The sequence below is a fragment of the Drosophila subobscura genome, chromosome A (genome assembly GCF_008121235.1).
Source record: "Drosophila subobscura isolate 14011-0131.10 chromosome A, UCBerk_Dsub_1.0, whole genome shotgun sequence".
NCBI classification, from domain to species: Eukaryota; Metazoa; Arthropoda; class Insecta; order Diptera; family Drosophilidae; genus Drosophila; species Drosophila subobscura.
In genome coordinates, this window is record NC_048530.1 from 21,978,649 (window position 1) to 21,991,568 (window position 12,920).

Consider the following 12,920-nt stretch of genomic DNA (forward strand, 5'->3'; position numbering starts at 1 on the left):
CCAGGGCTAGCACATTGACATGGACACGGGACACGGACATGGCCAGATGGGAGACGGTGGTTGGTCTGGTTAATAAATATTAATTAGCAATAATAATTATATGAAAATGTTTTTGCATCACTCTCCACTTCTCTGCCTCTCCACACTCGCTCTCTCTTTCCCGTCTCTTTCTTTGCTGTTGCTATTTATCGCGGATTTTTTCTCTTTTGTGGTACAACATTTTCATTTGATTTAATTTTATTTGCCCGTGGCTGTTTTTGTTGGCTGGTTATTGTTTATTTTACACACATTCCATTTAAATTAACTGGAATTTTGTTGCAATTCTGCGGCACTGTGGTTGCTGAACACACTCGTGGATATACTCACCCACCTCAGATATTTTAGCGCAATTTTTTTGCGCTATGCCTCAATCATTTTCCATGTTTATTTGTCTGTTCCATGAACATTAAAGCTTTTACTTTTAAAGCCATCCACTTAGCAGTGATCGGTATCAAAATTTCTACCGAAATCAATTCGAGAGAGGCAGCGGTAGCAGTCATGCAACTCCGTGCATAATAAACCATATTTCCATTCTGAAAACAAAGCAAAACGTATCGAAGAATATGTGTGCAACAAATAAATAAATAAAGGGGGGTAAAAGAAGCACTGAAAATTGCCAAAATTGAAAACAGGGGGGCGGGTTTTCATGGTACATACGAGCATTGGGAGTTTTTTACAGCCGTATTTCCATGGCTGCTAAACGAATCCCATCGCTGCCCAAAATGCACTTTGACTCCGGTTAAGTGAGTCGATGTTCGATGCCACACAGCGGAGTGGCACTGGTAATGGCGATGGCGATGAGGATAGGTTACCAAAAGTTCACCGAATATACGTACATACATACATCATTGCATCAAGATATGTACGCCAGTTTAAAGGTGAATTCAGCTCAGCTGAGTACGAAGATTGTTTGCGTAGCGATTGAATATATTCGCAGCTCAATGCAAATTGTATGTTTAAAGCTGCATTTATGCGATAGCTTTTTTTCGGCATATAAAACTCTTTGATTCCTATAATCCCCTAACATTTTCATAGAGCATTTAGCTGCAGTTTTTATGTGGGGGGGATTTGGCTATCAATTAATTGCCATTTGCATGCCCTGGCAACAGTGAAAAATCATAGAACCTGACAAATAATTATAATAATTATAATTATTGTGGCAGGAACAACGGCCCATGCTGTGTGCACGCAATGCAATTGTGTTCAATAATAGTTTTCATTTGATTAACATTTAGCGCCCAAAATGGAATGAATACTTTATGAATAATTGCAGCGACAGCCAGCCCCACCATGGACGAGTGTTTCGTTCAGCTAAATTCATCCCAAAATCCGGCAAAAATCAAACAAAACTCCACATTTACCACCCATGGAAACCCGTTCGTATCGATTCCATGGCGAAATGGGAAACGGGAATATGGGCGCCAACATTTTGCTGTAGACTTTTGCTGTTTGCGTTTTAGGCTCGTGTTAATCTAATGCTGTTAGTCAATTTATATTCATTATGGCTGAAACTTGTCCAAGACCGCGACAGAACAGTGCGCTGTGTGCTGCCCCGATCCTTCCATCACCCTGTGCGGGGGGATTTTTGCTGGATTTGGATTTCGATTTTTGAAATATTTTCATTAATTTTGTTTCATTTATGCCATACCCTTGCAAAGGGGATTATGATTATGATCAGATTTGTGATGCCAAAGGCAGAGAGAGTTAAATACATACATTAAAGAGACTTGTTTCTGTGAGGGCAAACGACAAAACCTTTAGAAAATAAAACATTTCGCTTACGGGACACGATTACAATTTTTTGGCTCAGATGACATTACTTTCGTATCTCTCTGGAATGTGTTTCTCGATCGCCAAGCTTTGCATACATATATAAGTATGTTTGTGCTGTGTATGCGTGTGGCTTGAGCTCGAGAGATAAGGCCATGTAGCAGCGATCGGCTTCTTATCGCCATCTCTCTCTCTGTCTCTCTCGCTCAAACCCACTGACACACCACTAGAACAGCATTTTTTTTGCTGATAATGTAGTTGTTATTGTGCTCAGCTGCTACCGCAAAGAGGAACACAGAGAACACTAGAATTCAAGATAAAATATGTGTGTATGTACTTCATCCCATCTTTTGCGCATGGGTAAGTGCGTTTCTGCTGATGAATGTCTATACCTACCTATGTACATGTGTAGATCACATTGCAAAAATGTTTATTTGTTTATTATGCCACGGTCGGGCAGCAATCCACATGCAGGGTATCCAATACTTCGGGCATCCATTACTGGTTCTTGTTGCTACTTTAGCTTTTTGTTTGAGTCTGCACTTAATACTCTCGAATGTTTTTCTTTCTCTGGTTTATTGTTATTGTTGTTGTTGCCGTTAGTTAATCGAATGTAAATCGACATTTAATTATAACTTATCTGCCATTTATTTATTTATGCGCCCCTCAGACCCCCCTTGCATTTTGTGGCTTTTGTGTAAATGTCAAGCCGCCAAGCCTTTAAAGCTTAGATTTGGCTTTTCCACAAAACCATAACAAAAAACAGTCACAGTCATACATACATACACGTGTAGATACATGAGTGCAACACAAAATCATCATAAATATACATTACGCGATTATAATTTGTATTTATCTGCATGCCCAGTCCCCTCTATAAATAATCTCCATATCGTATATGTACATATATTTGCATATGGGCCTATATATATTATGCGGTGTGTCTATTATGCAATTAATTTGCCGGATATTTAAATTAAATGCGCAACTTAACTGCACAAATAAGTTAATGCAAAAGGGTTGATGGATTCCATGGCTCTGCGGGATTACATGCAAATTGAAACGATTAATCTTCCTTGGGTAAGCTCCACAAGATGCACATGCCGACCCCTGACATGGAGTATTAAGTCTACAGAAATAGTTCCATGTACTCATGTGCAGAGAGTATTTATTTTTTCATTGACATTTCACGTTCTTAGAATCCACAGATGCATACAAGAAATATCATTGAGTCAATCATCCAGCATCATCCATCAATTTGCAATTTCTAATTAAAAAATTTGCAATTTTCCCCACAGGCCAAAATAAAGAGAAGGAGGAGTTCCAGTGCCCCTCACACATTGCCAATGGCAACTATGCGGATCCTGCCACCTGTCGTCGGTTCTACCAGGTAAGTGGGCAGCCCCAATCGATGGTCTTTCATTTGAAGTAAATCTCCCGCTGTCTCTTTTCGTCAATTTAGTGCGTGGATGGATATCCGTACTTGAACCGCTGCCCGTCCGGCCTCTACTTCGACGATTTACAGAAGTACTGCACATTCAAGGATGAGGCCAAGTGCGGCCCATTGCCAACAAGTAAGTCGTCCGTCCAAAAATCCAAATGAAAGAGAGGCCAAACCAAGCCAAGCCAAGCCTCTCTTTCTGGCTCTCTGTCGCTCGGTCGCTGGCTGAAGAGACAATTGAAAGTGCAACATAAATCAGAGAGGGAGCCCAGAAAATAAAGTAAAAACTTTAAGTGCACTCTAAGTGTTGCCACCAAGAAAGAGATGGCACCAAGCGAGAGCCACCAAGGCTCTGTGTCTGTCTCTGTCTCCCCAGATCTGGATCTGTGGCTGTGCAGGCAGGTTTTTCTCTCCCTGTGTGTGTGTGTGTGTGTGTGTGTGTGGCAAATGCCAAGCGGGTTGCTAAACGATTTCCAGTGAAAAACTAGAAATATAAAAGCGAACTTCGAGCCGAAACAATCGCCTGTGGCTTAGCGAGAAGGCTGATGGGATGAGGGAGACCACCGCAGAGGAGCGCCCAAATTTATTAGAAGCTCAACATAGAATTGGGCATTCTATTACAATTCGCACAAGGACTCACAGAGACACAAGGATACACACACACACCAACACACACATAATGCGAGAGAAGTAGAGGCAGAAGGAGAGGGAGAGAAAGACATTTGTCTGGGCCGGATGTTGTGCATTAGGAAGCAATTTTGAGTAAATGTCGCATAATTCATTTATGGTTACAAAGTTCCACATACAACCAACGATTCCAGTGAGTCCTGAATGTGTGTGTGTGTAGAGCCAAAAATCGAATCCTATTCGATGACAATGCAATGAGCAAAATGGTGGCGACCAGGGCCACACTCCGAATCCCCTAAACATTGTCCGCTCTATTGACTTGCCTAACGAGACGCTGCCCAGAGGGGAGGCGATGGGAGCGCCACCTTCAGGCTCCAGCTTCAGCTTCAGCTCCAAGATGAATGCCATGTGCTTTTCCACACTGCCTGTCCTGTGTCTCTCCCTCCCCCACTCTCTCTGTCATCCCACAACATTGAGTGCACTTCAAATGGGGCACAAACGCGACCGCTTAAGAATAACCAACTCCCATCTATCTATCTCTTGCGCTGCTCTATCCTCCCCTCTCTGTATAAGTATATGTATATGTGCGAGTGTGGGAAGGCCATTAAAGCTTACATTTAAGATTTAGTTTTCAGTTTTACGGCAGTTCTTAGCTTCAGTCTCCATGCACCTACAGAACTGGAAACCAGTTTGCTTCCTTTTCCTTCTTTTCCTTTTTCCTCTCTCATTTTTTTTTTGGCCTACACTTGACAAATTTCATTTTGGAGAAAAACCGCAAGAGGCAAATTGTCTGTATGGGAACAAGGTAACGCATTTGATAACAGTTTTTACGGCTATAGGATTGCTCAGACGAGTTGGCAGCATAATTAAGAGCAGTATTATAGAGAGGGTGTGTGCGGGCGGGGTAGTTACCAGAAGCGAGTTACTTCCATGAGTCTGCTGTGAAAGTGAGTTGTAAGAAAGTAATTCGTTCATGGAAGATGCTGCATTTATTTTTGTCAAGTGTAGCCACACGAAAAGGCCAAAAATTCAACAGAAACGAGCATAGAATTAAATGCACACACGGACATGGACATAGAAGGGAGAGAGATAGAGAGAGAAACACAGGCATATGCAGAGTGACATATCGCTCACATGCAAGCACGCACTTTTGCAGTAGTCGCCATTCCGGTTCCGGTTCTAGGTCCTGCTACGTCTACGTCTGTGAGCAGTCCCATGGCAGATGCGGGGGGGTGAGCAGCGGGTACACTGGGTACTGGTCGTTGGTCGGAAGGCAACCGCTTGGAAGAAAGCTGCGACAGCTAAAGCGTTTTGGGGATTTGCGTAATACCAACTGGAATGTTGTCCTCATATAAATAGCTACCCCTCTCCACCCACCGCACCCACTATATGCGTGTGTGTGCATATGTATGTGTGCTGAAGAAAAGTAATAACATAAATGACGCACACAAACACACTATCTGTGGCTGCGAGAGCGAGCGAGACCGAGAGTGTGTGTGTGCGTGTGTGGACGAGGAGAAATATTGCAGCAGAGATTAGGTCAAAGCTCTCTGTGCATAAAAATGTTGCTTCTTTTTTTTCGCTGCTTTTCTGCTGACGCCAGATACATAAAGGCGATAGGTATGTAGTTCTATATGTCCATATACATATACATATCTGATTCTCAATTTGTTCTTCTTTTTTTTTTGCGTCTGTCGTCTGCTGCCACAGGAAATGGCTAACCCTATATAACAATTTTTGCCCCACTCCAACTCCAACTCCGATTCGGCCATTTGGCAATTTGTACGTTTGCCATTCGCAGCATTTTTCCAGGAGATGAACGGGGTGAAAGGGTGCTTGGATGTGGGTGTTGTTGCTTTGTGCTGCGGTGCTGCGAGTGAATGTTATGACACACGTCCATGTGGCAATGAGACACTGCTAAGTGCAGGCATATGATGCGTATCATCATCTAGCAGGCACTGTGGAAAGTCATAGGAGGATAATAATCATCCTCGATAATCAATTGTACAATTTCCTCTCAGCAAATACTCTGGAAATGGATCTTACTGTACCTGGAATGGCCTACAGTGATTCGCACTTTTCCCTAAATCAAATGACATGCTCAAGTATTTGCTTATACATGAATTATGCAGCTTCTTAAAACCAAAGTGAATGCAAAAGCAATTTCTTTTGTTGCTTAGCTTAGCATTAAAAGAATCACTTTGAAAGACTCTCGCAAAACCTTTCAAGCTGCCAAAACCAAAAAAGCCTCGTATAAGCACATGTGTTTGTTTGTACTTGTGCTTTACCTAGCCAGAGTGTTTGTTTGTATGTAATTTCAAGGAATTTCATCCAAAATGAGTAAAGAAGCAAACTAACCGATTGCCCCATAATCGTCTGGCACTTTAATTTAGCCAGCCATCTGCCAACTGCCTAAGCCAGACGGGGGATTAAAAGCTCTTGCCAGCCGAAAGACTCTCCTCTGCAGCATCCGTTTTTCAACCAAGCCAAGCCCCGCCCGGCACCATCATCGACCAACAGATTCATGACTTTGGCCAAATCTCGACTGACGAATTGCGTATACGCAACGGAGGTCTCTGCACAATTTGAAATTGTGACAGCAACTTGTCCCCCGAAATAAATAAGCAAAAAGTGGTTGAGATTTTCATTATATGTACATACAAGTGAAGATACAGTTGAGTGTGTGTGTGTGTGTATGTGCTCATGTGTGTGCGAGTACGAGTAGACATTCATTCATTCATACAATATATGCTGTACTCGTATAATGTGCATATAAATGCGAATTCATTTCATTTCGATTTGAAACTGCTCTGCTGGCAAGGCGAGAGACACAAATTAAAATATTTAAGCCAGTTTTTTACTCTTGAAATTGAACAACATATCACGAGGTCTAAGGAGAGTCATTTTTGGAATGGTGGACAGGCATTTTGGACAGGCAGCATCAGCAGCAGCAGCAGCTGACACCCAAATCTACCCAATCCGCCCGCCCGCACACGCACTCACACATATGCATAGGAGCTGAGCTGATAAAATTCAAAGAAAAATGTTTTGCACTGAATAGTTTTCAATTTCATAATTCAGTGAGCACGCTCAATGACAGCATTTCAATATTGCTTACACAACAACAGCAGCAGCCTCAGCAGCAGCAGCAGCAGCAGAATGGCAACAGAAACAACAACTTGAAGGAAAACAATTCGGCAGATTGATCGAAGATTGATATACCTCGGTAGATCTGAGGGAAAACGTGGATCCGCCAGGCAGTCCGTGTGGGAAATAGAGAAATATCTGAATAATGCACATAAATATGAGAGCTATTATTCTGATCGTTGCTCACTTTTCTGTTGTTAAACTGCTCCCTAGATAATGTCGGACACTTATCCTGTCTAGTCAGAAGCCATTATGCTCCTCATTTTCGCTGGGTACTCGCACTCGTAACAACTATGGACAGCAGTAGCCAAATATAACGTATACGCATTGTATGCGATGATGCGAGTCGTTGTCTATCCCCGCCCTCTGTCGTCCGTCCTGCAAGCTCTCTGTGTCGCCCTCTCTCTCTCTTCATAGTCTCTGGCAGGACAAAATGCATAAGACAAAGTTACTAAAAGTGTTTATTACATTTTATTCAATAACTCAGCACAAGTTGCAGGCAAACACAGTCCTAGAGTAGAAGAAGGAGTGGCAAGAGAAGAGAGAGAGATTGCGGGGTAGATTCTTGAAGTTACTTTTTGAAATAATAAAATTTTATGCATTTACTTTTGTGTGGGGCTGCTTGCTTTCCAGGCCCCCCAGAGAATTTATGTTGATTGCAGTTCTGTCCTGGTCCACACTGTCCTGTCCATTCCTGTTCTCTCCTGTCTCCCGTCTCCTGTCTCCTGTGGTGTCCTGTGTGCGTGTGTGTGCGTCCTGTGTCCTGGCCAATTAATTGCCAAGCATTTCATTTTCATTGCCGTTATTTATGATGTGACCACAAGTATTTTTCAAAAAGGCATTGATATGCCACAAGAGGGGTTTTATTTGTCGTTTTTTTCCCCCTTCCGGTTTCCCTGCTCTTTTTTTGGGCTTCTCTCAATTTTTTCAATATGGGAATCCGATCAGATATTTTATGTTAATATTAAAAACTATCCCCCAACCCAGTGCAATGCTCATTCATATTTATTGTGTGCTTTATTGCATTTTATTTTGTATAAACTATTTTTTTGCTGGCATTACATAAATGCCAAAGGTGGCACAGCAGGTGGGGGAGTTTGTGCACAAAGAACAGCACAGAGAGCAGAGACAAAAAACTAAAACTGAATCAATGCCAACTGCAGAAAGAGAGAGTACACAGATCCTATACTGTCCTCTTCCCGTTCCGTTGCGAAGGACAACCTTTGTGCGACGCTTTTTTCCCTTCCTTTGTTGCTGCTTATGTGCTGGCTGGGTATTAGGATTTTCATTTGCATAACTTTGTAGCTGTGTGTAATTAAATCCCGCTTGATCCAAAAGAAAGTCGCAGCTGGAACTGGTGGCATAATTACTCTGACACTCTCCAGGACAGGCTTAAGACTCTGTCAGGCACTCGTTCAGCTCCAAAGGAAAACCGAATGGAAAGAAAGAAGTCTGCCAATCGAAGTCTGCCATCATTAGTTGTTCTTTGCATTCGGCATTCAATTGATTGATGATGTGACAAGAGAGTAGAAGCAGAATGGAGCCTGCGAAAGGGGTTAGGGGTCACAACAAATTATCATAGACATCAGTCCTTATTGGCTCTATTGTGGCCATGCAAATGCGCCGAAAATGTGCTGAAATTTCGATCATTCTTTGGTAAAAGTCTTGAAAGCAGCCATTCAAATAAATTGTGGATGAAAAATCATAGAAAATCCAAAGGATTACGGTCTGCAGTAGGTTTCTGCTGAATGACGCAGATGAACATTCAATGCCGAATAATTTACGGAATATTGGATCAATTTGCCTTCACCTGCTGCTCACACACAACGCTCAATTTACCCGCTGGCCCAATGACACTACCAGTACGTATGTACATACACACACACGTATCAGTGACACCGCACGGAACCTCGGAATCCACACAGAGGCCGGCTGCCACACATTATGCCACCAGAAGCAACCGACGAACCAGGCAGACCATGCAGAATGCAGCCGTGCCCCGTCCCGAGCCGTGAGTGGCAGTGATTTAGAAATTTCCTTGGCCCCTGCATCAAAATCAAATCAAATCAACGCCTACAGCGCAGTGAATCGATAGCGTATCCATGGCGAGTGCTAATGCAGTTAGTGAAACTCCAGATATATGTACGTACCACCGCCAATGTGCCGCCGTCAGTGATTGGTGCGCTGAGGGGAGGGGGATGGGATGCACAAGAAATGCATTTAATATTTGCCTTCATCGACTCCCATCGATGGTATGGTATTGCCATTGCCTTCGACCGAGCATCGTTTCACCTTTTGTTTTGTGAACTTTAAGCGAATTTGTTGACTCGATCACGGAACAAAGCAAAACAAGGCAGGACTCCCTGGATGCAGGCTGAAGGTTGAAGGATGAAGATGCCAACGATAAAAAACAACAACAAAAAAACCAATTGAATTCTATTGAGTTTTGGGACTGGCAATCACACACTCGCACACGGATGGCCCTCAAACACACGCCCAACGCCGCCCACATATGCAAATAGCTTTTGACCCCGTCAGAGGGAGAGAGAGCTCAGGATTTAGCTTAAGGTTATTTGACTTTCGGTCTCTCTCTCTCTCACACACAGACACGCCACGAGTTGGAGCATCTCTGTGCGAGAGTGAGACTGGCGACTGGCTGGGATGTTAACTTTCTTTTAACTTGTTTCTTGCACATTTCGTTGGTTGTCTGTGCTCGGGTTGCTGGCCGGGATTCTGGCCTCCTTATTGATATTTGCTTGGCATTGTATTGTTACTTGTTGACTTTTAACTTTGGACAAGCCTCTCGATGCACTTCACTTCGATTACCATCCGGATTGGATCTTGCATAACAAAATAGATTTTAAATAATTTTCAAACTGATTTGTGATTCCTTCTCTCTCTCCCACTCTATGTGTTTAGCTCCTGCCCCTGCCACGGATTCACCGGCAGACACCGCCCAACGCTGCAGCACCGAGGACTGTACCCTGCCCTACTGTTTCTGCTCGAAGGATGGCACACAGATACCTGGCGACCTCGAGGCCGAAAAGGTAACTAAAGATACTCGTATAAGAGGGGGGGAGACCGATGTGGGCTGGGTACACAGCCCATATTTATACATGTGTAAATGTGTATGCGCATCTTGTAAAAAATACGGCTACAATTCCATTTGGATTGGTGGCCATTCAGGTGTGTCTAGGGTATCATCACAAGCTGGTTCACACATTCGATTAGCAGAGCGTAGGGCTAACCAGTTCATAAGTGTTTTCCCCTGAAACTCCTCATCTGCTCATCAGAGCCAACTAATTTCTCTCACAACTCTCCACCGAATCTGCACGTTTCACCTACAGACTATCCCTAAGTCGAACCTTTGGTGAAACCCTTCAGTGCAGTGGCTCTCTGCTACTTGTTGGCTCTTCCATTTTTCCCATTTGCATTTAAGTGTTAATTTGCAAGGCGATAAATTTCCAGTGCATTGACAGCTTTTATTTTTACGACACAGAACTGGGGCTATGGCAGCTGTGGATCGAATCGAATCGAATCGAATCGCAGCGAAATGCTTTGGATTGGGATATATACAGCTATCCCCCTCTCCCTCTCTCTCTCTCTCTCTCTATAGCTTTTACAGTTCTCGGCGAGTTCTCAGTTGACTGGGATGCTTTTACCTCCTGCTCCTGTCTGTTTGGGCCATGGTCATAAATCTATGTATTTGCATTCGGTTTGCTCTTATCGTCGCTTTGCATAAGGAAATTGTGCTCTTGTATTCGTCGTACTTTTTGTCCAGAACTCCCTCTGCCCCTGCTCGTCTCTCTCTCTATCTCTCTCTTGTTGTCCGCTGCCGTGTTTGTCCTTGCCATATTGTTGCCATACTGTTGCTGCTGGCCCTGTTGATTCGAATATCCTGTTTAATAACTACGAGTACACGCTTTGTTTATTTGGCCAAGAGTTATGCGCTGGCTAGAGGAGCAGCGGCAGCGGCAGGGGCAGAGGCAGGCAGTCAGCAGCCAGTAGACTTCTTTGGCTTTGGTTTAAAGCAAATTGATTGTGGCACAATCTCAACCCAATGCAAAAAATCAATATCTAAATATATATGGACAATTATTTTGCAGTTCTTTGCAATGTTAATGCGTGTGTTTGTCACATGCCAATTGATTGGCAGTTCAACCTCAATCAACAAAAAATATTAATTAAATCTTTGCTGCATTGCGGAAACGCAATCAAAACAGAACTCTCACGTAATGGCATTACTTGAAGGATTCAGGCACTCATTTTTCTTCCACTGGATGCTCAGAGTGCCCCTTTGATTCTTACACAACTTTCCATTAACATTTTCCAAAGCATTTTCCATTGCACGCATAACACACTCGCGTTGGTTGGCTTTTTAATGAAATCATTTGCACCGTGTTCTGCTTTTAAATTATTTGTGTATAAATATTTCCCGCTTTTCCCGCATTTGAAAGCGCGGAAAATCAGCAGTGGATCTTTCACCCTCAGTTCAATCTGCGGGTATGCGCCTGCCCCCTGCTCTGTGCTTCTGCTGGGCGATTGACAGACAGTTTGTAGTGCACATTAGTTGTGGTTTCACTTGCATAATAACACGAGCACTCGCAAAGGCAGTGGCAACAACGCGGGGAGTCGGTCGCCAACGACGCATTGAATGCTCTGTGGCTACCAGATACATGCGCTCCAGCCATAAGCATCTCTAGCCGCGCTGATCAACCCCTTTTCGCGGGTAGAGTATCCTTTGGCTGCACAAAAAAAGGCGGCACAAACAAATATAAAGCAAAGCGGATGTTTATGTGGCAGGCAGGCCGCATAAACGCAAATCGCAGACAAACAAATACAAATACATTTATGGATACAACACACACACACACACACACATACAGATGTGAGATATAGACACACAAATACAAACAAGGCAAGTGGAGCCACTTAATTTTCGAAATTGAAATGTGTGTCTGTCCGCTGCCATCCCACGCCGTTCTGTCCGTTCTTCGTAGTGGTTGTATGTATCAGTGCGCATGTGTGTGTGTGTGTGTGTGTGTGTGTGTGTGTGTGTGTGTGTGTGTGTGTGTGTGTGTGGGTGGGTGCTTGTTTAAGTGTTATTAGCGCTTACATGTGTTCCCACCAACAAGCGGCAACCGACAACAGGCATTGGCAATGGCAGCGGCAGCAGCAGCGGCAAGCCCCAAAACAATTCCATTTGCTGACTGAATCTTTGTGTCTATGCATGTGTGTGTGTATGTCCTGCGCGTACATCTGTGTGCGTATCTGTGATTTGTTTGGCACTTTCTGCTTGCGCATGTGTGTGTGTGTGTGCGTGTGTGAGTGCGCACATAATTATAATTAATATCATCTCAATTAACCGCAAACAAGCGGTTAATTTGCGCATGCCAAAAACTTGCTTTGATTTGGATTCGCCCGCACCACGCATCACACATCACGCATACGCAGCGTATGCCAGCGCCACCACGGCTTTTCAGCTTCACACTTCAGCTGTGCCCCTCTGTTACTCCCTTCCTTCCTTCCTACCCCTGCCCAGCGTGTCGTTTTTGCTTTTTTTTTACCACTTCTTTTTTTCTTTTTGTCTGCCTTGGCATTTCGATTATCGTTTCGCTCCATTTCACAATGTGCGGCCAATTTCCGCAATGCAAACCGGATAGCTAGCCACCAAAAAAGTAAAGACATTTCTATACCCTTTTGGGCCAAAACGAAGTAACTTTGAAGCTTAGAAAATGACACCTATTTGGCCACTAAATACAGTCATAAGAGAGAGAGTCTTCAGTGGGTTATCAATCAGTCAGTTGCCGCAGTACAAACGACTCCTTCGCGCATTAAGTGTATGGGATGGGTTGGGGAAGGGCTGAAATTGCGGCTAGCAAACCGCTTTTGCTCA

At 43.6% G+C, this 12,920-nt stretch overlaps 1 protein-coding gene across 3 annotated transcripts in view; it reads left to right on the plus strand.

Annotated features, from left to right (window-relative positions):
• Positions 1-12,920, plus strand: part of LOC117898191 — a 54,294-nt gene that overhangs the window by 7,477 nt on the left and 33,897 nt on the right. For all 3 annotated transcript variants that reach the window (XM_034807422.1, XM_034807414.1, XM_034807430.1), the window contains 3 exons: positions 3,108-3,199; positions 3,272-3,383; positions 9,944-10,071. In XM_034807422.1, coding sequence (XP_034663313.1) covers positions 3,108-3,199; positions 3,272-3,383; positions 9,944-10,071 — 332 coding nt within the window. The remainder of the gene's footprint in view (positions 1-3,107; positions 3,200-3,271; positions 3,384-9,943; positions 10,072-12,920) is intronic.